The sequence below is a fragment of the Euleptes europaea genome, chromosome 16, assembly GCF_029931775.1.
Source record: "Euleptes europaea isolate rEulEur1 chromosome 16, rEulEur1.hap1, whole genome shotgun sequence".
Taxonomy (NCBI): Eukaryota; Metazoa; Chordata; class Lepidosauria; order Squamata; family Sphaerodactylidae; genus Euleptes; species Euleptes europaea.
In genome coordinates, this window is record NC_079327.1 from 34,840,954 (window position 1) to 34,864,390 (window position 23,437).

General features: G+C 43.3%; 2 protein-coding genes across 2 annotated transcripts in view; one reads left to right on the forward strand and one right to left on the reverse strand.

Moving 5' to 3' along the window:
* Positions 1 to 7,222, reverse strand: part of GABRB3 (gamma-aminobutyric acid type A receptor subunit beta3) — a 237,345-nt gene extending 230,123 nt beyond the window's left edge. The window contains exon 1 of the mRNA XM_056861728.1: positions 7,096 to 7,222. Coding sequence (XP_056717706.1) covers positions 7,096 to 7,196 — 101 coding nt within the window. The 5' untranslated portion in view covers positions 7,197 to 7,222. The remainder of the gene's footprint in view (positions 1 to 7,095) is intronic.
* GABRA5 (gamma-aminobutyric acid type A receptor subunit alpha5) overlaps positions 1 to 15,524 on the forward strand; it is a 71,872-nt gene extending 56,348 nt beyond the window's left edge. The window contains exons 6-9 of the mRNA XM_056861730.1: positions 4,624 to 4,767; positions 9,736 to 9,888; positions 10,835 to 11,046; positions 14,817 to 15,524. Of these exons, the coding sequence (XP_056717708.1) occupies positions 4,624 to 4,767; positions 9,736 to 9,888; positions 10,835 to 11,046; positions 14,817 to 15,116 (809 nt within the window). The 3' untranslated portion in view covers positions 15,117 to 15,524. The remainder of the gene's footprint in view (positions 1 to 4,623; positions 4,768 to 9,735; positions 9,889 to 10,834; positions 11,047 to 14,816) is intronic.
* Positions 15,525 to 23,437: the final 7,913 nt, after the last annotated feature.

Consider the following 23,437-nt stretch of genomic DNA (forward strand, 5'->3'; position numbering starts at 1 on the left):
GTTATCTGCCTAAGGAGAGTCCCTTGCAGCTACACTGCAAATTTGATGACTTTACCTTGAAACACACTGACCCCCTTTTAGAGCCTCGGGAAAAAAATTCCCATTGATTATATTTTTTTCAGGAAACCTGGAAAAAGATTCCCACAGACTAGAATTTTTTGGGGAAAGCTGGGGGGAAAGCCGAAATACCCATTTATTTCGGTGTACCTGAAAAAATTGGGACCAGTAAACTCAAACCCAAAATTTAACAGAAAAAAAATGCACAGCCCTGCTGGGTATGAGTGACAAAAACAAGTACACGGAGGGAGGCTTGTATCTTTCCCTCACAATGGGCACTCTGTGCAGTTGGTCCCACTACTGTGGTTGGACTGTTCGCTTGCCACTCCCAGCCATATGAGACTGCATTGCAGACAAGTGGTTTCCACACAGATGCAGCTATGTATGGGGGGGGGCACAATAGAGTTGTGCATATTTTGGTTCAAATCGCACTTAAGCCTTAAGCTTACTTGGTGGCCATAGTCAAGCCTCTGTCTCTCAATCTAAGTACCCCATCTCCATAATAATGCTGCCCTACTTTTGAGGTTTATTGTAAGGATTACTGGGATAATGTATGTGAAGTGCTTTGAACACTTGAAATGTGCTAGATAAATGCTGAGCATTAATCGTATTATTTGAGTGTGAGGGGTTTAATACACTTTGGAAACTCATTGAAATTTGTAAAATTAATGAGTTGTAGGGTTGTTTTCTGCTTATGGGTTCTTTGCCGTTTACAGAAAGAAAACTGTAAGTAAAAATTGGCTTACTTTAGAGTCATTGTTTACTAATGTGCTGGTGACAATGTCCTAAAGGGACAACATTTTAGAGCCACTTCTGTAGCCTTGTTCCCATGATATAGGGAACCCATGTACAGACTGAAGACATGTGTGTATACCTGTTTATAAGAGTCAATGTGTGTTCATTTTACAAATGAAACTGGGGACCTGCACCTGGATTTATATGGGGTTTCAATCATACATTCAGCTGTCTGTACATTGAACGTAACATGAGAATTACTCAACACACATATAAAGCAAAATCAAGTGTAAACTGTACACACATTTGCTGTGTGTTCACTGTAGCTTGTGAATAGGTACAGGCAGGATTTCCATGCATTCCCTGTAATGTGCAAACAGGGCTTCTGTGCCTGTTGAGGTGGGAGTAAAACAGAATGGAAATTTTCCCCAGTAGCAAATATCAATCGATTGTTGGGATTGTTTTATACCCCAGATGCTTTTCTATTGACAGCTAGACAACTGTAAGGGTAATTATGTCTTTATTTGGGGGGGGGGGGGTTGGCTAAAAGTGACAAAGTTGCAGAGCCTCTTCTCTTTGCATCCTCCCCCCCAAAAAACAAATTGCAATTGGGGTGTCCCTTATTATTTAATGGTGATATAATGTGCACAAATAAATATGTTGAGAACTGAAGTACAGAATGCTTTTAAAAAGTGTACACTTTAATTGAGCTTGCTTTTGTAAGGGGCATGATTCAAAGAGCAGTCGCTGCATGAAATTTATGCATGAAGCCTTTCTGTGGCAAACCGTTTCTGTAGTGTCAAGGTGTATAATTCAAGAGGAGGTTTGTGTAGGTGGACTGCAGTGAGGTATGCTTCCAAATTTCTCCTCATCCAGATTTTTGGAGTTCCCAATTACATAGTCTTGTTTCCAAAGTGAAAATGACCCATTGCCAATCTTGAATTGTTCAATTTTTGATTTCTGAACTGTTGTGTACATGTGCAGTTTGCCAAAGCTCTCACTTCATTCATCTTTTTCCCTGCATTCTACATTAGCGAGTCTCATGTGCCCACAGATACAACATTGTAAAAAATCAGCCTTGCTTGCTTGTTATAATGCTGTGGCAGCCTGAATAGCCCTGACTAGCCCAGTCTCCTCTGAAGCTAAGCAGGGTCGGCCCTGGTTAGTATTTGAATGGGAGCCCACCAAGGAAATCCAGGGTTGCTATGCACAGGCAATTGGGGGAAAACCATCTCTTGCTCATCCCTTGCCTTGAAAAACACCGTGGTCCTTAGATCACCATGAGTCAGTTACAATTATTGTTGTAATGCTGCAAAAGACACCTGCGCCCATCGGTAAAACAACATGGACTTCTGATGTGATCATACATAATACTTTTTGTAGTGTTTTGTCAATGCACATTTGCACTTCAGTAATAGAGAGGGGGGAATACATAGGAATTGAAGGCCCCCAAAGCTTCAGTAAACTATGGATTCTCCAGTTCCATAATTAAATTTAGAGGTTATCTTAATTAAACCAGATTTAAGGAGAAGTAGAACTTACAGATCAAATTCTTGGAACAGTAAAGGAACAGAAGAAAGGAAATCTGATCTTCCTTAACTGCAGGCTAGAGAAATACTTGATATGCTCCAAATATGCATACTGATAACACTTCATTTTAATAATGAATAACATTTGCTTTGACTCCCATCACTCAGTGCTTATTTTATTTCTAAGGAAGGTGTGCACTTTCAATGGCTGTCGAACCAACGATTGAGACTTCCAGATTAGCATAATATAGCCTGAGATCCTTGGTTTGAAGCCAAACAAGCCTCTTCTGAATCAAATGGCCTTGAACAGTTATGTTTGCTACTTTTGCTATCACAGCCTTTAACAGACTATTACATACATCTGTTCCTTGCGTCTGGAGTGGAGACCCAGGCCACACAATACTATGGCTAAGGCATACAAGAACGTTGTTATTTAGAGTTGCCAAGTCTTTCTTCATCATCAGCAGGATATTTTAGGGGCGGAGCTTAAGGAGGGCAGGGTTTGGGGAGGGGAGGGACTTCAATCCCATAGAGTCCAATGGCCAAAGCAGCCATTTTCTCCAGGTGAACTGATCTCTATCGGCTGGAGATCAGTTATAATAGCAGGAGATCTTCTGTTATTACCTGGAGGTTGGCAACCCTCTTGTTATTACATCGTTGTTTTGCTTCAGGGCCAGTGGTAACATTCGTAATTCTATTTAGTACTTATGTCTAGGAATTAGCATGCAGGCCACAGAACATTAAAGGAGACAAACATAATTAAATTGGGAGAGAAAGATAGCTCCTGTGCAAAACCAGGAAATTTGTCAGTACTTTGTCTGTCACACACTGTGTTACTTCTTTATGTCTTTTGTATATATTTTTAAATAAAAAATAGCAGGAGGTAGGAAATACTCTGTTTGGAAATACCAAGTTAGTAGAGACAGTGTGGATTATAATTGGACATCTTTTATTTGGAACATTTGGGTAAAATGTTACGACAACAAAGAGGGTATTGTGAGACTGTTGAATTTTTACCTGATTACCCTTTTTCTACAGATCTAAAGATAATGAAGTTTTTATTATCAAGTAGCCTCTTAAATAAGTCATATAATGAAATAGCTCTTAAAATGAAAGCAGCCCATGTGATCTTACGGGTTATTCTTTAGTTTCTTTTAGGAGTAGATATTCTTTTCTACAGCTTGAAGTTACATGCAATTCTTTGGTTAATATCTCTTTTCTTGATACTTTGATATTCTTCCAGCATTTAATTTAGGCCTATTACAATGTCTCTTAGTGCCTTTGAATTTTTTAAAAAGAGCAGGACCAGCTTTTTTCCATTGTTAAGACATAAAGGTTATGTATACCTTCCCCCTTATATTATCACAAAAGCTAAATACCTTCTTTAAAAAAAGAAAACCTGGGAATTCAAGGGAGGTAGTAGATAGTGGAAGTAAATCTTGGTAAAGTTATTGCACTGTGCCATTTTGTGTGTGTGTGTGTGTGTGGGGGGGGTTATAGTGGTTGGGAAGGCTGAGGCCAGGAAAATGGAGCAAATGTGGGCCGGACCTTCAAAAATGTGCATCTTCCCATCTACACAGGGTGCCAATGTGCTTGGAAAGCAATCTTTCCAAAAAGATTATCTCAGACCAGGTTTGGGAAGGTCACATCAAAGCAAGGGAAAACCCAGACACAGTAGACAGCTCGGGGATGGCATCATGTAGGTGCTCCAAAAAACCAAGCTGCAGTTTGGATACCAAAGTGAAGCAAAACTTCTTTATGGAAGCAACCTTGGTCCTGCTTTCCCATCTATAAAATATACCATAGTCATTTGCCTCACAGTGCTGAAGAAACAATGCAATATGGACATATTATTAGGAAGCTCAAAACCTAGACAATAGCAAGGATTATACATTTATATTAAGGACTGTAAAGCAATGTTTATTGCCTGCTGCTATTAATAATGGTTTCCCAAACAAGTGGTGCTCTGGGGCAAGCACTCTGCCCCTCTGCCCTAAACGTTCTTCTCTTTGCTTCCTGATCTGTGAGAGCTACTTTTGCTCACCTGATATTAAAGGAAACTCATTCTGCTCATTTTCATTTGATAGCATTGCTTCTCTAGGACTGAGGATAAATCCTCAAATGCCAAGCACGGGTAGCTATATTGACAGTTAAATACTGTGCCGAGTTACTCCAATGTTAGGTCGTTGACATCAGTGCAAAACACTGACAAAAACGTCAGGAGCAGAACACTGGGACGGATTAAGCGCTGCTGAAAATGTTGAATGAATTCTGACCTATTCACTTTCTCTCTTTTTACCAGATGCTTATCCCAATTCCGAAGTGATCTATGTGTGGACTAACAACTCAGATACATCTGTGGTGGTTGCAGAAGATGGTTCGAGGCTTAACCAGTATCACTTGATAGGACATATTGCAGGAACTGAAAACATCAGTACCAGTACCGGTGAGGGGTATAGGATTTTTCCACCCTTTATAGTAGCCAATGAGGAAAAACAACAACTTCAGGGTCATTGAACACTTTGGGGCAGATCCAGAGATTTGCTTGTGAAAGGATTGCAATCTTCCCTGCTTTCTCATCCCCCTAGCCGTCTGTTCTGCCACCAGGAAAATTGATTCCTGTGGTTGCGGGACCTGCGTGGAGTAATAGCCACAAGGGTTGGTGGGCTGCAGTGAGGAAGGGGATAAAATCACTTCCTCCTCTCTCTTCAGACAGCAAAGTTCTGCTGATGGAAGCAAAGTTCTGCTGATGCCCCCTTCCCCCTTTTTCACTGCAGCATGGTTATGAAATCCATACAGATCCATCAAACCCCAGAGCATAGTTTCTGGGGGTTGGAAGCGGATTGCTGGGGAGAGGAGAAAGTGGAGAACCATAACCAGATCACAGGGTCCAAAACAGTTCATTGTTATTTCCCAGTTCCTCTCTTTTTATTTCTGGTAATGGCTGGCTTTAAAAGCCCTGTTAGATCAGATGAAAACAGCAGTCTCCTCTAGCATCCTGCCTCTCAAAGTGGTTGATCAGAATGCCTGCAGGAAGCCCAGAAGCATAGAAAGAGGGCAACCGGCCTTCCTCAGCCTCAGCACCTGACTTGCAGCTGAGCAAATGTCACTGAAAAGCATTGCACTATTAAAAAAGGTGACATGACATGGCTCATTTTTGCATTACCACTCAAGCAGTGATTCTGCGAACATGCCCCAGTTGATTGAGGGATCAGGTGGTGGTAGGCTCAGTACATACAATGACTGGGCCAGCTGTGTAATACGGGCATGATCCTCCTTTCTTCCACTAGGCGCCTGAAGGAATGTGTAGCACAGATGCTCTCTGCGGGGTCCAGGGATTTGATTCAAACAACTTTTCCCACTGAAAGAAAGGGAAGCTGCCTATCAAAGACACCGGCCTTTGCACAGAGAGCCTTTAAGAAGAAGCTTACCCAGAGTAGCGGCAAAGTTGCTGAATTTCAGCCTGTTGTACATGTGTTCCAGAACCTGGACTCCTGTTGGGGTGGGGGGGGGAGATAGCAATCCTACTACCTATGCTTAAGAGAGATCCTGGGGAAAGTACTGCTCCTTAAGAGGAATTGGGGACATGCCATGCCAGCTCCCTCACTTGCAGGATCTGCTTTCTCCAGCCAGGAAGGCAAAGAGCTGCCTACACACTTGATCAGATCTTTACAATGATTTCTTTGATGAAAGCGTTGGGGACCATGGAGGGGAGGGGAGGAGGAAAGGTGGCATCTGTTGCGCAGCTTTGCAGCGTGTGTGAAGAGCCACGTGGCTGGAAGGGCGGTGCTAACCCTAAGGATTCCCATTTCCTTCTTAACCGTCAGTGGAGGCGCCAGATGTGGCAGCATTAGGGAGCCCAAAGAAGCTTTAATCCTGGCCCAGCCGCCCACGTGAACCCCTCCTGGTTAAGGCTTCGATGTCAGAGTAACGTTGTGCTGGGATTGGTGGGAGCCTGCGTGGGAGAGGAAGGGGAGGAGAGGGGGGAAAGGGACTGGCTCAGGCTGAAGAGTCACGTGGGGCTGCCGAGAGAGGCCTCAACAGGTTACATAATACACTTCCCTTGATTCTGCAAAGATGCCGAATCAGAGGTCTGCAGTAATTAGAAACTGAGCATCTCGCCTGGGGGAAAAAAGGTAGCATCACACTGTGCCTTTCTCTGTGGACGGCATGGGAATGCTGATATGGAGAAAGCCGCTGGAGAAAAGCCTGTGCCTATTTTCAGTTTCTGGCAGATGCTGCCAGCTAAAAACAGCAGGCTTCCAGACTAATTTGTGACTACAGGGAGAAAGCGTGCAAATTGCCTCTTATTATATCAATAGATGGGATATTTAAATGATTTTAACAGACACAGGTGCACGCACGCACACGTACTGCCCACAAATTGAAAGGATTAAGGAATATCCGTGCTTAAAGTCTTCTCTGCTGAATCGGTACAGGAACAAACAGTTCTTCTAAAGCAACAACCCCACTGAGAGCTCAACTGATTCTTTTTTAAGTTGGACAATCATTAAAATGCGCCCCAATTTTTTTTGGGGGGGGGGGCAACTTTACAGCACACGGTACCAACCCAAAAGTATCTTGTCTCAAAACAATCAGAGCTAAGATTACACGGAGATTTCTTTTCTCTGTAACTATGTTTTCCCAGCAAACTCAAGAAGTCAAAAGCTGCTGTTAATTCTGGGGGATGGCGGTGGGCGTATTCCAAAAGTCAGTTATGCTAAGAGCAAAGAGCCCCCTCACAGGTAAAGAAAAAGCCCGCGGAGTTCCTTACCAGTTTACCATCATGGCAGCATTGTTTTCGGCAATGAATGGCAGCTCTCCCCTTGCATCCAATACTATCAAGAGAAAGATCCAGACAGGGTGCTGAGGCATCGCCTAGAATCGTGCCCAGGTGATGACCGTCCAAAGCAAGCAGTGGGTTCTCCAGGGTGTCAGCCTCAGGCGCTTGTCCGGGGCTTAGTTCTTGCTAACAAAGGCTGCTTGTATGCCTGGTCCCAAGAAAGCACCAGACACTCAGGAGGAGTCCCAAAGTTTGTGTCCAGGATATGCCTCTCCTGTCGTTGCCTAAGATTTAAGCTAATAAAAGGCTGAATTTACAACGTCAAGATTCCCTCCCCCCTCTTTTTTGCTAATATCCCAGGCCACAGCTGGGCTGGCTGGATTCTGATTGCAGGGTGGATCACAAAGAGCAGGATACAGATTGTAACCAGGGATTAGCAAAATGCAAAAATCCGATTTTATACAGGGAAAGCATCAGTCAGCTATGGATTTTCAGGACTTCATCAAGCTTGCAAGGGGCCTGTAATCGGGGTTACTTGTGAATGGATTTCTAAGACATTCTTTCCTTTTACGGTTGTGGAATATTAAAATAACAAGCGTAGATCCTAACCAGTTTTTATATTGTATTTTTGCTCATGTTGTGGTTTTGTTGTTGTTGTTGAATCCCATTTCAGTTTATCCTCACCTTCATATAGCAAAAGAGATCTTACTAAAGCACGTCTCCACATGCTTTATCAAGAACCAGGTGCAGATGATTCTTCATCCCAAAGTTCACCTGAGTACAAGTGCTCTCTATCCAGCATGATGTAGAGGTTAAAGTATCAGACGCGGACCTGGAAATCCCAGGTTCAAATCCCCACTCTACTATGGAAGCTCACTGGGTAGGGTTGCCAACTCTAGGTTGGGAAATACCTGGATATTTTGGGGATGGATCCCAAGGAGGGTAGGGTATGGAGAGGAGAGGGACTTTAGTGGGGCATAATGCTATAGAGTCCACCTTCCAAAGTAGCCATTTTCTCCAGGTGAACTTATCTCTGTTGCTTGGAGATCAATTGTAATCCCAGGAGATCTACAGCCACCACCTGGAGGTTGGTAATTCTATCACTGGATGACCTGGGGCCGGTCATTCTCACTTAGCTTATCCTACCTCACACAATTGTTGTTGCAAAGATAAAATGGAGAAAGGGAGAATGTTGTATGCTACTATGGATTCCCATTAGGGAAACATATCTATAAATATAATCCATCCCAAAATGTGGATCGCACGGACAGCTGCTTCCCTGTGGGATCTCTGTATTTGGAGACAATCTGCTGCAGCCCCTATGCTCTAACTAGGAGATGGCCTGCACAAGCAAGCTGCTAAAGGTGGGAACTGGATTCAGTTTCTTCCCTTCCTCTTCCCCATTTGGGGGTGGAAGTCAGGCATCTCTTTTCAAAAACACACACCACCTTTTCATGTATACTTCAGAGCCCTCCCGTATGTTGGATTTGCCCTTTCCTGGTCTTGCTTTGACAGCCTGCTCTTCCATATAAGAGACTCTCTCATAAAAGGGAGAATGAAATGAATATGCAGCCTAGGGTCCCAAGAACTGAGCTTGTCAAGATTCTTAAAATACGCATGCAGTTTTGCAGGAGATCTTGCCTTGATTTAGTGTTCCTGTTCTTTTGAATGGTATATTCTACACTTCCTAAGCAAAACAACATCTCTGACAATACAAAAGATTCCTGCCATGTAACGCTTAGCTGCTGCTGATGCAATTGCTTCGAGTGGGATCTGGGCAGAGTTTTTGAGGCCTATTTGGTTATTGCCCTGACCTGGATGGCCCAGGCTTGCCTGATCCCATCAAATCTCAGAAGCTAAACAGGGTCAGCCCTGGTGAGTATTTGGATGGGAGACCACCAAGGAATACCAGGGTTGCTGTGCAGAGGAAGGTACTGGCAAACCACCTCTGTTAGTCTCTTGCCATGAAAACCCCCAAAAGGGGTCGCCATAAATCGGCTGCGACTTGACGGCACTTTACACACACACACATTTGGTTATTGCCTGTTCCTCTAATGGACGTGAGCAACACGGTGCCTCCCCTTTCCACGCGCATGTCCATGTTTGTGCCATCCTTGTGAAACTTTAAAACCTTTATTTTATTTATTAGAATGCTTTAAGGTAAAGACTATAAATGAATAGCACTTGCAGAGGGTGTGTGCTTGTGTGAATTACATTATGACCACAATACTGTCCCCTCTCCCTTTTAAAAACGCAGCTGGATGAGGAGTTTTTGAGAACCTGAAAAGCTCTGCTATTTGGGCTGGGCCCAGTTAAAGGTATCAAGTGACATTTGTTTGTGGTATGAATTGTGGGTTATCAGAGCCCAGTACCAATATTTTGGTAAGTATTTCATAAGTTGCAAAGGAGATGGGCCTTGAATTCTTGGGAGCAAAAGTGGCTGTGAACTTTGTTTAATAATCTTCACTCACCAGCCAGTGGCATGCCATCAACTGCCATCAATTAAAGGCCATCAATGCAGCCATCTGCTGGCCCACCCCAGACAGCAGCTATATAACTGGTGGCCTTCTGACTTTTATTCATACAGTGTCTTTCTCTCTCTCTCTCTCTCTCTCCCCACCCCCATCTTAGGTGAATACACTATAATGACCGCACACTTTCAGCTGAAAAGAAAGATTGGCTATTTTGTCATCCAGACTTACCTTCCATGCATTATGACTGTGATCTTATCCCAAGTATCGTTTTGGTTAAACAGAGAATCGGTCCCTGCAAGAACAGTCTTTGGTAAGTATTTCATTACCAGGCTTTTTTTTTTAAGTACCCGGTTGTCTCAGGGTCACCAGTCTCTCACCATGCTCACACTGGGCACTGGGGCAGGGATGGATGGAAGGACGGGAAGGGGTTCTTAACCTTTCCCAAGACCACTGAGTCTCCTCTGCACATGCTGCTCTGGAAGTTTTTAACTGACTTTTTTCTTAGCCAGAAAGCCTATCTGGTGGGGGGGAAACCTGCTGGGGTGGGGGGATTTACAAAAGAGAATCGACAGGAATGGGGAGGGTTAAGTGAGCACCCAGCCTGCACACTGATCCTCTACAAATATGGCTTTGCAGAGGCCAAGATAACGACTAGTTCAGCCCTGCGAGTACTGCTGTTGTGTAATATTAAAAATTGTTGTTATCATTGCCGTCGGCATCATCTTTGGAAAATATAATTGTGGAGACCATTTCCCACTGCAGATTATATTGTGGTTATGATAATACCTTCATGGTAGTTGAAAGTGCCATCAAGTAGCAGCTGACTTATGGCAACCCTGTAGGGTTTCCAAGGCAACAGACTAACAGAGGTGGTTTGCCAGTGCCTTCCTCTGTATATTAACCCTGGACTTGCTTGGTGGTTTCCCACCCAAGTATTAACCAGGGCTGACCCTGCTTAGCTTCTGAGATCTGTTGAGATCAGGCTAGCCTGGGCCATCCAGGTCAGGGCAATATCTTTATGGTCTTCACAAACCTTCACTGATTTTCCCCCTTATTTTTGACAATATTTTTGTTTCCTCATTCTAATTTATAATTCCTTTGCCTTTAGCAGCACACATATTTTAATGTGATATCACATTTGGGAAGCTTCCTGTGTGTTGTGCCTAAGGAGTGCTTCATATCAAGAAGTCTTTCAGACTCTCATTTTATGAGGAAATCTAAGCACTGTTTTTTTCCTTTTTCTCCCTTTTTTCAAGGTGTCACTACAGTCCTCACAATGACTACTTTAAGTATCAGTGCTCGCAACTCTCTACCAAAAGTGGCCTATGCTACTGCAATGGACTGGTTTATAGCAGTGTGCTATGCTTTTGTGTTTTCGGCACTGATTGAATTTGCCACAGTCAACTATTTCACAAAGAGAAGCTGGGCCTGGGATGGCAAGAAAGCTCAGGAAGCTGCAAAAATGAAGGTGGTTGTTTTATTCATCTCTTCGAAAAGCTAGAATACTTAACCTGATTTTTTTTGTGGGGGTGGTGCAGTTGAAAACCCCGTGAAAGTGTTTGGCTCTGGATTTCAACCAGTGGGCACAAAGTACTAAATGGTTCTCCCATGGGAGCCCCCTTGGCAGGAAACGACTCTACCCATCCACCAGGTTTGAGTTGCCCCGATGTTTAATACTTCGATAGAACCAATTAAATACCTTTACGTTCAGTGACTAATCTCACTGATTTCACTGGCACAGTGAACCTATCAGAAGTTACTTACAAAGCTGTGAGATCAAGGCTTATGGTTTTACTATTTTTGATGTAACCACAAATAATCTGGGAAGGGGTGGGGGCTGGGGATGGAAAGAAAAGGGGGAAATTATTTTCTCCCATAAAGGAAATCAGTTACACCCAGCAAAAACCATATATCAAGGTTTTTTTTAAAAAAAGAACTGGGAATCTGAGGACACAATGATCCCTTTGTGCCAGTATTGGGATATTAGTATTTTGACAGTTGTCCTGAAAGAAGTAACATCACAAGAGGCTATGCTTTCTTTATTAGGATTATTTATTTTATTAGTTTTGTATCCCGCCCTCACTCCCCAGCCAAAGGCCGGGCTCAGGGCGGCTCACATCATATAACAGATACAATAAAACGAGATACATATAATATAATCTCTACAGACTACTTACAATAGTAATAATAAATAAGTTAATTAAAATACAGTTAAAACAACAGATGGCGCTCAAAGAAATATATAGGCGTCACAGCAGAGCCTGCAGCAACCAGGGTCCCCATAGTTTCAATAGCATAGGGGAAGGGTAGGGAGGCCAGCACAGATGACAAAACCATAGCTGTCCTCAGCCATGTGTGTGTGTAAGGTGCCTTCAAGTTGCAGCCGACTTATGGCAACCCCTTTTGGGGTTTTCATGGCAAGAGACTAGCAGAGGTGGTTTGCCAGTGCCTTCCTCTGCACAGCAACCCTGGTATTCCTTGGTGGTCTCCCATCCAAATACTCACCAGGGCTGACCTTGCTTAGCTTCTGAGATCTGACAAGATCAGGCTAGCCTGGGCCATCCAGGTCAGGGCTGTCCTCAACCATAGGGCTGGTGAAATAACTCCATCTTGCAGGTCCTGTGGAATTGTTTGAGATACCGCAGGGCCCTAGTTTTGATGGAAAGGGAGTTCCACTAGGCTGGAGCCGGGACCAAGAAAGCCCTGGCCCTGGTCGAGGACAGCCGGACACTCTTCAGGCCAGGGATCGCCAGGAGATGACTGTTTGCGGATCGCAAAGATCCATCGCTTCATGTTGGAGATGAGGATTAGATTGATCAAGACCTGTAGTAATTTATATGCTAATCTGAGTCCCAGTCCTGTGGTCTTCTTTAGTTCACTGACCTTTTTTTGTTTTTAAATTATAACTTATCACACATCATAGATATTGTGAATTGTACTCCAGGTGTTCAAACTAAAAAATAGAGGTGTTTAACAAGGAATGCTGGATGATTATTTATATACTACTGTGAGTGTACTGAATGGTTTTTATATAGAGGAGCAAGACAGGTCCTTGCTTTTCAGGACTTAACCCTTTCCAGGACAGAATTTTGGGAGGAGAGGGAGCTCAGCAGGGATGTGATACCATAGAGTCCACCCTCTGAAGCTACCGTTTTTTCCAGGGGAACTGATCTCTGTAGCCTGGAGAGCCGTTGTAAGTCCAGGAGAACTCCAGGCCCCACCTGGATGTTGGTAACCATAACAGGGAGCCCAATTTGAATCAGGAGCAGTGGTGCAGGGACAAAGAGGGTTTAACCCTTTCACTCGCCCACACAGTTTCCCAGCCTTGGCAACACCCAAAGCTGCTGTTTGGCTCACTGGAGGAAAATGCAAGTCACAGGGTATATAGAAACTCCAAGGGCACATTTGATATTAGGAAGCTGGTATGGGGGGAAACGCTTAAACCTCTCCACCTAATTGAATCAGTGGGCTACTGTGTAGCATAAACACTGCTTGAATTATGGATCTCCTAGCCTCTTACTTTGTTTGGCTAAAAGCCTGCAATTCTCTGAGCACACTTCTGGCAGTAAGGCCTGTTGAGCCTACTGGGCCTGAGTAAATATTAAGGTTGCCATTCTTCAGGTGGGGTAGCTGGAGATCTTCCACTATTACAGCTGACCTCCAGGCAACAGAGATCAGTTCACCAGGATAAAATGGTTGCTTTGGAAGGTGAACTCTGTGGCATTATACCCCATTGAAGTGGCTTCCCTCTCCAAATCCTGCCTTCCTGAGGCTCCACCTCAAAAATCTCCAGATATTTCCCAACCCAGAGCTGGCAACCCTAGTAAATATCCATATAATTCAGCTGCACAGCAGTAAACTGAAGGGTTTTGAAAGTGGAATTTGAAGAAAGGGAGAAAGCTGTCATCTCCTAGGAGTCCAGGGAGTGAGTTCAAGGTATATGTAAAGGAAACAGTAAAGGAAAATACACTTTCATTCCCTCTGGTTCTATTATCACAGTTGCTACCAAGGATTAGAATCCTTACCTAACCCCAACCCCTAACCCCTAACCCCTAACCTGTCCCCTTGCTTCTCAAACAATAACTAACCAAGAAGTTATTATTTTGAAGATGTGTTGTTTTCACAACTAGAGATATTTATTAACATACTGATACTATTTATGTCTGATTTTTAGAATGGATAGATATAAAACCACGTTTGAGATCTCTGTGTTAACAGCCCGTTCCTGAGCCTCAAGGACAAAAGACCTTTGGAGGCCAGGAAGGAGCTGCGCCTGTGTTGGGGGCCCCTGCGCTGGTGCCCGTGCCACTTACGCCGCGCAGAGTGGCCCCAATACCAGCGGGGAGGCCTAGAGGCCAGTCTCTGGCATCCCACCAACGCAAAGCCCCACACCAGCATCCCAAGGAGTGTTCCTTAAGTGTGCTGGGGGGGAGGCGAAGCTGCCAATAGGCAGCTTCCGGTCCCCTTTTGGCCCAGCATGCTGGCGGGGACCACGGCGTTGCTGCGCTTGCTTTTTTGCAGGCACAGCCTCACTGTTCTCAATGGGGCAGAAAACCCCATTTAAAAAATAAAAAGCCTTTTGGCAGCTGGGAAACAGCTTTGGAGAAGCCGTGGTGCCGCCTCGACCACGCCGTCCCCGGCCGCCGAAAGGTCAGGAATGGGCAGTTATACTTGATAAATAAATTGGAGTGTCCTTAAAGATATTACAATAATCACTTGCCGAAAAGAATGGGAAATGTTACCCCATATAGTACTTCTTATTCATATTAATAGCTACAGCAGTGTGAACATGCAAGTTATGTGTGGGTGGAAGTACATCATTGTATGTAGATCCAGTCAATTTTTTTTAATATCACATAACACCTGGGGCTTCAATTTAAAGTGGAATAAGAAAGACTATTTAAGTATTTTTCTTTGTACCATTTTTCACCCCAGCCTTTTCCTTATTTGGGGGGGGGGGAACTACCAATGATTCTGGACAGGAAGAAGGCATGAAGGAAAAGAGTAAAATAGCCCTTTTTGCCCCACCCATGCCAGCCTTTCCTTTTATACTGAAGCCCCTAAGGCTACATAGCTATTGTCCCCCCCCCCAGAAAAACACTGAGTAAAATGATTACAAAAGTACATGTACCACGCAGTTCTGACCCGCGTTTTGCAGTTATTCTGTGCAGAACCCCTATCTTTTCCATTTATGAAACATATTTTTTCACCATGCTTTGCTTTTCTGCTGTCTTACAGAAAAAAGAGCGTGAATTATTGGCAAACAAAACCACTAATGCTTATGCCTCTGGAAGAATGACACCCACATTAAACATACCAAAGGACTCCACCCCTTCCGTTATCTCCAACTCCTCTTCCGTTCCAGTAAAACCTGTTGAGAAACCGACTGAAAACAAAAAGACCTATAACAGCATCAGTAAAATCGACAAGATGTCCCGAATAGTGTTCCCTGTCTTGTTTGGAACTTTTAACTTAGTCTATTGGGCCACGTATTTGAACAGGGAACCTGTTATTAAAGGTGCTGCTACTTCAAAATAAATGGAAGGACTTCCACATCAAGTGTGAGCCATACTTGCAAAAACAAATGCTACCAAGGAGAATTTGAGGTTCCAAGACTTTTTTCAACTTTTGGGCAATATTCTTCAGGACGTTTTTGCATGTGTAACGATATGTACAAATATTATTGCCTTGATTGTTTCTACATGTAACCTCAGATGTTTCTGACAGCTAAATCAAGAGCAGCAGACACAAACCTTTGTAGGAAAATGGAAGACATGGAACTTCTGTGCTGCTAAGTATCTTGCATTGATAGTTTACAATGAAATAGGGTATATTTTTTAACTGTTTGGGCATATTGCATATCTGCAGTTTTTTATACTTTGAATGTACAGTCATGCAAATACGTGGGGACTGTTGACTCTGCAATTGCAGAAAGGTTAATGTAAATTATTTCAGAGTTCATCAGCGTTGGGCTGTTCTGGCCAGGATCCACAACATTGCAGGCCCGGATTTTGGTTGCATGCATGCAAGTGGATGTGCAAAATCTTTCAAGCGTGAGTGCTCGGTAGCAGGTTTTTGGGTTCGGTCTTCAATGCAGTCCACTCATGGATACTAATCTCTTGAAAAGTTGGACGCGCAAGGCAGCCACCACAGGTCAGGCACCATAGGCACACTTCTCATTTCGCTGTCCATCATCTTGTAACACTTTTCAGAGAAGGCAATTTCGTGGGAATCACTTAGAGTCAGTAGCATATTTGGCCAAGGACAACCCTCATATCTCTCCCTCCTCCCAATATTTTTGCCAGCATACCAATGTCTTTACACTTGCACTAAAAAGGTTGCCAATTACTGTGCTGTAGGGTTTTCTGGCAAGAGGCAACCAGAAATGCTGTTGAGCTCTCATGAGAAGGAATCTTCTGTGAGCCGGAACCATTACGCAGCCCGCTGCGCTGCTTTTAAAAAGGTCTTGAGGAGCGAGGAGGTAAGTATGATTATCTCTTCCAGATCCTGGGGCAAGGCAGGAGATGTAAGTTTATTGATAACTGTCTGTTTGACCAGCCAAGAGTTATGGAAGGTTGCCAGACCTCAAAATCTGTTGCCTGAGGCAATCACTTCAGGTCACGTCACTATAGAGCCAGGCCACAGATTACAGACTTGGAGACTGGCATCTCTATGGCAAGTTCTCCATTCCTCGTCCATAACATTTAGCAGTATTTGGAGTTTAAAATCGCTATTTGGCGTCCATCATTCACACAGCTGGTACTACTAAATGTAACAAGTGGAACTGGAAACATGCTGAAGGGGAACCTGCCAGCCTCCGCAGTGTCTGTAACATTGAGCCCAACATCACGACAAGATATTGAGCAGTGTTATTATGCATGTTTGAATTGACCCTTGTTTCCCACCACAAACAGCCCATTCCTGAAGGAACAAGGTGGCATGCACACTGGCACGGGGGCGAACATGCCAGCATCCAGGCACCACCAGCCCCTGACACCAGTGAAGCCATGCCCTTCCAGGAAAGCCCACACTGGCATGGGGGGGTGTTCCCAGGGGTGGAGCTGCCTTTAGGCAGCTTTTACAGCCCTTTTGCCCCAGAAAGGCCCCGTGAGCAGCTGTTTTCAATCGGGCATTCCCCCCTTTTTTTAAATGCTTTTTAGACTCCATGGTAGCTGGGAAGCCTCTGAGGAGGAGGCATGGCTCCAACGCTTGCGGCCGTCACGGATCTACCCCCTTCAGGATTGCACTCGTAGTGTACTTGTGCAGGTTGTAGGGATCCATACGTAGTAGCCTGTTTCCATGCACAGATCATAATCTCTTGATTTCAGATACGCCTTTGCATTTTGGACTATATGTGAGGAGGAATCAAGCCACACTACAAACCCAAGAGCTGGCTGCCTCCTAACCTTGGAAGGCGTAGGCAGCTTCAGTAAATGGGACCAGCAAGCAGTGGTGGCCTTAATCTACTAGCGCACCCGAAGTGCAAAGTAAAAAATTACTCCTCCCCCCACCCACACTTCAATGAAGGCAAGAAAATGGTGCTCTGAAATGTGCCCCCAAGAGCAGTCTGTTTTCTCATGGGTTCCAGTCTTGCCTGTATGAGCTTTATGTTGTTATCGCAGTTACCGTTATGCTTAGAAGAAGAAGAAGAGTTGGGTTTCATACCCCAATTTTCTCAATCTTTAAGGAGTCTCAAACTGACTTACACTCACCTTCCCTTCCTCTCCCCACCACACACACCTTGTGGGGCTGAGAAAGTTCTGAGAGAACTGTGACTAGCCCAAGGTCACCCAACAGGCTTCATGTATAGGACTAGGGAAACAAACCCAGTTCTCCAGGTTAGAGTTCACCACTCTTAACCACTATACCACATTGGCAGTGTTTCTTCCTTCTGGCCTAATTACAGGGCTGACCTTCTTCTCTCTGGTAGGGTCTCCTCTTCACAAAAGGGCCATAACTTTCTCCTCAAGGCCATCCTAATCTCTGTCAAGAAATTCTTATAAGATCGAATTATCCTTCTTAATGGGGGGGGGGGAGTCGTAAGTAATCATTTAATTAGCTTGTTTGTTTATTTCATTTGACTTTTGATCACAGCACTATCAGAGGAAGACATAATATATTTTGTTCCAACATCTATTTTGATTATTTACAAATTATTTCCCCTCCCCTTCCCCTCAAGAAATCCTAAATTTTTTAAAAATGAGTATAATCAATTTAAAAAGCAATAAAATACCATTATCACTGAATGGTATGAAAGTACATCAGCATGAATCACACAACAGCAGCTTTAACTATAACCAGCAACCCAGTGCCAGTTGTACTTGAAAATTCCCACCTGTCAGGAAAAGTAAAGTTTTAGAAATTTCCTACAGAATGTGGCTATTGAAAACGATACATGAAATTCGTCACCCACTCACTCAGGTAATCACAATTTTATAAAAAGTCTTTCCCAGTTTCTAGAAGTTGGGGTCCCTGCCTGAGGAATAGCTGAACTTTGCTATTATGAGGACCCTGCATCTAGGAAGGCTTAAATGCTAAGCTAAGGTGTTCTGTCCTTGCCACCTGATACCATGTTGTGAACACCATCTTTATTCACACTGCATGTAACTCAAGAGGAGCCTCTTCACACCATCTCCATCGCAGCAAATGGAAGATGCGCCATAGTTGTGGCCTTGATGGTCTCATATCCCACCTTAGTGGAGATGACATTGGAGAAAGTTCCTGGCAGATGAAGGATCTCTAATTGCACAAACAATGCTATTGGCCCAGATTCTCAACCACTGTAATATTCATGGAGCCATTTTAATATGCACTTGCTGAGGACCTGGTTCACTGATTACTTGAATAATAAGGCCACTGCATAACGTACTCATTAGGAATGGCAGGATTTTAGTCTTTCAGGGAAAAAATATATATTCTTTGTTCAAAATTCAAGCTAATTTTTTTTCCAGATGATTTTTCAAAACCGAGACATGTATTGCATGAAGTTACCCTTTTAAAGTAGAATAGAACCAAATATGCCAGATAAAACAACAGTAACTATTCATTTTCATTAAAGGCAACGTGAACAGATTTCTTCTTGGGAGGCAGAGTTGCCTGTTAAATTACTAGCTCTGGTTCCAAATAAATAAAAAGACAGAGCTCAAACAGAGAGAGAAATTCTGCTTCATCAAAGCCTATTGTTTCCAGTGACAATCCGTGTTTTGTTTATTGCCATTCCTTTTGGAAACTTTTATTGTTGCCAAAGTGGGCTGTTTTGTTTCAGTAGTGAATGACTTAAAAGTCAATCCTGTGCCTACTTATTTGAGAGTAATGCCCCCCAGAATTAAGTGGGACTTACTTCTGAGTAAATATGCACAGATCAGGCTCCTATGTTATTTTTAACAACCCCCCCCAATTATTTCATGCTCATTGCTTCAGTAGCTTTTGTAATATTATCTTAATGTTTAAATTAAATAATGCATTTGATAGTCAGTTGCAAGTTGTCTTTTTCAAGCTCCTTGTTTTAAGAGGGGAACAATTATTTTTAAGATTCAAAATGGTGATTGTTGGCAAAGGAAATCATGTGCCTGAATTTAATTTGCCATGGAGACTGCTGCTCTTTATAGCTGTATATTTGTAGCCTGATCCATTCGGTGACCTCAGTGTGCCAGTAGGCGTGCCCACCTGTTGTACAAGCACAGCTGTCTGCACCACGTGACACAGAGATGTACACATGAGGGGTGAGGAAGATGCAAGGGGGGTGTCTGTGCTCTGACATGAGTAAATACATGACAGCAGGATTGGAACATCTCTGTGGAAGACCACAAAATGGTCATTGCCTTCCACTGGCCTATTAATTATTTAATGTGGCCCTAAAAATGGTAAGAAGCCGTTGATCTTCATAGCTTCAGCTGAAGGTCCAGATGAACCCTTCTCTTGGTTCCAGACCATGGGTATCTTATACACACCATATATAAAAGAAATGGAAGAACTGTCCCTATCTATCCATTTTTATTCCGTTGTTCCTCCAAGGAGCTCACTCTGATGTGCATGGTTTACCTTGTCCTCCATTTTGTCGTCACAAAAAATCCTGTGAAGTACATTAAGCTGGGAGAGCACAGCTGTCTCTAAGTCATTCAGTGTGCTTCATGTCTGACTGGGGATTTGATCCCAGGTCTCCCAGGGCCTAGTCTGACACTCTAACCACCATACTACACTGACTTCTACCTACCTTTCATGCTATAGTTAATGCCCATCTGCTGGCTTGTTCACTGTCCAACTTTTATCAACTATTTGAAAGTTCTTATTGTGGAGACTAGTGGAAGATGTGAAGGAATGGCAGAACCCAGTTTCCCTTCCCCATAGAACTGATCCATACAGAAATAAAGAAGCAATTTATTGATAGGAAAATAGTTTTCCTCATCATGTCCTTAGTACCACTCTCATGTAAGGGCATGGCTCAGTGGAACAGCATCTGTTTTGCACACAGAAGGTCTCAGGTTAAGTCTCCAGCATCCACAGTTAAAAGGATCATGTAGTAGGTGATGTGGAAGACCTCTGCCTGAGACTGGAGAGCTGCTGCCAGTCACAAGAGACAATAGCCACCTTGATAGTCCGTTGGATGGATGTTATGGCTTTGACTGTATGACATCATTCCCCTCCCACTTCTTCCTGGCCATCATGGAGGTTTTCCTCCACCGCAGTGTGCTGTTCCTCTGCCACTGGCACTTCTGCATGCATAAGGGATCCTTGAAAAAATCTCGCTCTTGTACACTCAGAAGGGCTAATGGCCCTGGAAGCGATCGCCTCAGTAGAAGAAAGCATCCATAGCAGCCAGAAAGAAGTGCAAGACAGAGAGAAGAGCAATATCATAGGTTCCAAACCCATGTATACTGAAATCTGTGTATAGAGGAGGCATTGGCACGAGAACACTGGTCCCACCCTCAGCCTGTGCTGGACTGCTGAATCGTGAGCATGGAGTCTACGTGTGTAGACTCTATTCCTGTGACTGGGAATGTTAAAAAAAGGTAGCATTGTCAAGCACAGGGAGGGATGCTTCCTAGACTCCATGTTCATGAGCCCACAAGCATGCACAGGGCAAATGTACTCATGGTTTCAGCGCATGCAATGAAGGCAGCTTCATGTGTTTCCTGATCCAGTGAAGGTGATGTTTCCACAGAAACAGACAACAAGTAACTTGGCAATAATTCTTAAAACCTTTTAAAACTTGAAACTTGGCTGAACCTCCTAGGCAGGATAGGAAGAAAACAAAAATAAATAGGACCCCCAAGAACATGGTTCAGCTACTTCTGTGTATGGACATCATATATCAAGTTCTTTTCCTGCAGAAATGCTATTGAAATTAAAGCTGTTAGATGAGGTCCAAATAAAAAGTGATGAAAATGAAGAACACATTGCTGATGTCCAGGGTGTGTGTGTGTGTGTGGGGGGGGTATTTAATTAGTTTTTTAATCCTATTCTCAAACTTTTGCTGCAAGCCTGAACAATATCTGCTAGAGAGCTAAGAGAGGTAATACTAAACAAAACAGAGTAATAAGTTTCTGAATCATGGCCCTTGTGGGTGTATTTTTGTCATCTGTACTCCTCAAGGTTTATCCTTCTGTCTAGTTCTGAAGTCCTAGTTGAAGGTAGATATATTTACATATGAATAATTTTACTTGACTTCCTTTTCATTAATACTATTCAACTGTGTGTGGAATCACTCTCTGCAATGATTTAATGCAGCCTTTGCAGCAATTTACTTAAGATATAGAAAATTAAACATGAACTGATGTAAGGTATTAAATATATGAACCATTACACAGGCATTTTAAATATTTAACTACCTCTTAAATTATCTGGAGGTTTTTTTCCCCTGGAATGGATGACGATCAGAAATATGATTAAGTTTTACATTATTATTACAAAAGGCCAATCTATTAGACATCTCCTCTAGAAAATCTTAACTCATTTAAAATATTACGTGAGCATATTCAAACAGCATATTCTAGACCTTAGCATGATATCTAGTGGAAATAACAGAAAACCAGCTGTAATATTTTCAAATGCTAATCTAAAAACTGTTTTATGAAAATGTTAAGAGACAGCTTACAAAATCCCTTTGCCACCATAATTAATACAATTTGCCATAAAATATCAACACAACATACAAGTGCATACCAATAAGTCTATTGTAGTCAACACATATAAATCATGGTAGCTTATATGTTACTAATGGAATAAATTTGCCAGTTGAATACCTATTGCAATTACCAGCATGATGTAGAGGTTATAGTATCATCCTAGGTATTGGGAGATGTAAATTCAACACCTCATAGCGTAATGAAGGTCCCTGCAGAATTTGGGTCACTCACATTCTCAAAGGCACGGGAAAACATATGAACACATGAAGCTGCCTTATACTAGCCCTGTGCAGATGCGCATTGTCTTACTGCATGGAGAGGGAGAACAGACCCACCATTTGTACCATCAGGTGACACAGCAATTGCATGGAGGCAAGGGGCGGGGTCAGGGTGCTTGAGCCCGCTCTCCCTCCCCACGTGGTGAGTCAACATGTGGACAGGTCTTCTACGCAGAGTTACTGAGTCGGATCATGGGCCTATCGAGGTCAGTGTTATCTAGCTACTGTGACTCATAGTGGCTCTCCAGGGTTTCACGTCAAGGTCTTGCACATCACCTGCTACCTGATCTTTTCAATTGGAGATGCCAGGGATTCAGCCTGGTACCTTCTGCATGCAAGGTGGATGCTCTACCACTGTGCCATGACTTTCCTGCAGGAGATAATGAAGTCTATGGCTCTGAGCATGTAGAGTGTTCCTTTCCACCTAAGGGAAACATGTATTTTGTTTTTTGTTTTTACAAAAGGACCATACAGCAAAGTGGATAGGGCTTTTCTTAGACAAAAGGAGTGCCTCTTTGCTTGTTGGAAAACACGCTGCAGAAACTGGTTTCCTGAATCCCCACCCTCAGCCTGATAGCCTACAGTGGCTGTGTCCCCAGGAAATGTACAACCAGATAGCCTGAAACACTGGGCAATCTTCAAGGAGAAGCTCTACTGTGTGGTAGCTGCTTTGTACTGGCTAGGTTGCTTGCTCAACATCTGGGAAGACCAAATATACATGTGTAGTCTCATGAAAAGTAAAATGGTGATAGCCATATCTGTAACCAGAAGTGGAGCTGTGTATGGTGGCATGTCATGCACATGTTTGCATTCCCAATGCACCACTTTCACGGCACATACACATGCAATGCAAGCACCATAAGCATGCACAACACCAGCACACAGCAAGAATAATTTTGTCTATTTTGGGGGTGGGGGACACTTTGCATTCTCCAGTTCTAGCAAGAATACTGGTATAAGGATTACTGAGCTAATGTACATGAACAGTTTTTAAAACTCCAAGGGCATCAAGCTGATGCTAGAAAGTGCTTTAAGTGGTCTGCCTGAATTCATTCAGCTTGGCCTCAGATTACTTTGCCACCAGTTTCCAATCCAGGATAAGTGGTAATGAGATGGCTAATGGACAAAGAAGTTCCTATTTCAAATCTAGCTTCTGCTACAAACAGAACACTACATTGCAGATATATCCTACAGCGTTCCTGTTTATAGCTGCTGAAAAACACAGAAGCAGTAAGAGACTCGCTCAGCATCATTCAGTGCATCTGTGGCTCAGAATTCTTAATAAGGAAAGCAGCTCTGAGCATATGCAATATCCTTTCCCTACGCATCCTTAGAAGTTTAAAGAACTTTACAGCTGATTTCCAGAGCACCTTTCCTTTTGGAAATTAAGCACTGAGCCAACAAGTTACAAACAAGGAACACATCGATACTTCCCCCTTTTAAATATACAACCACA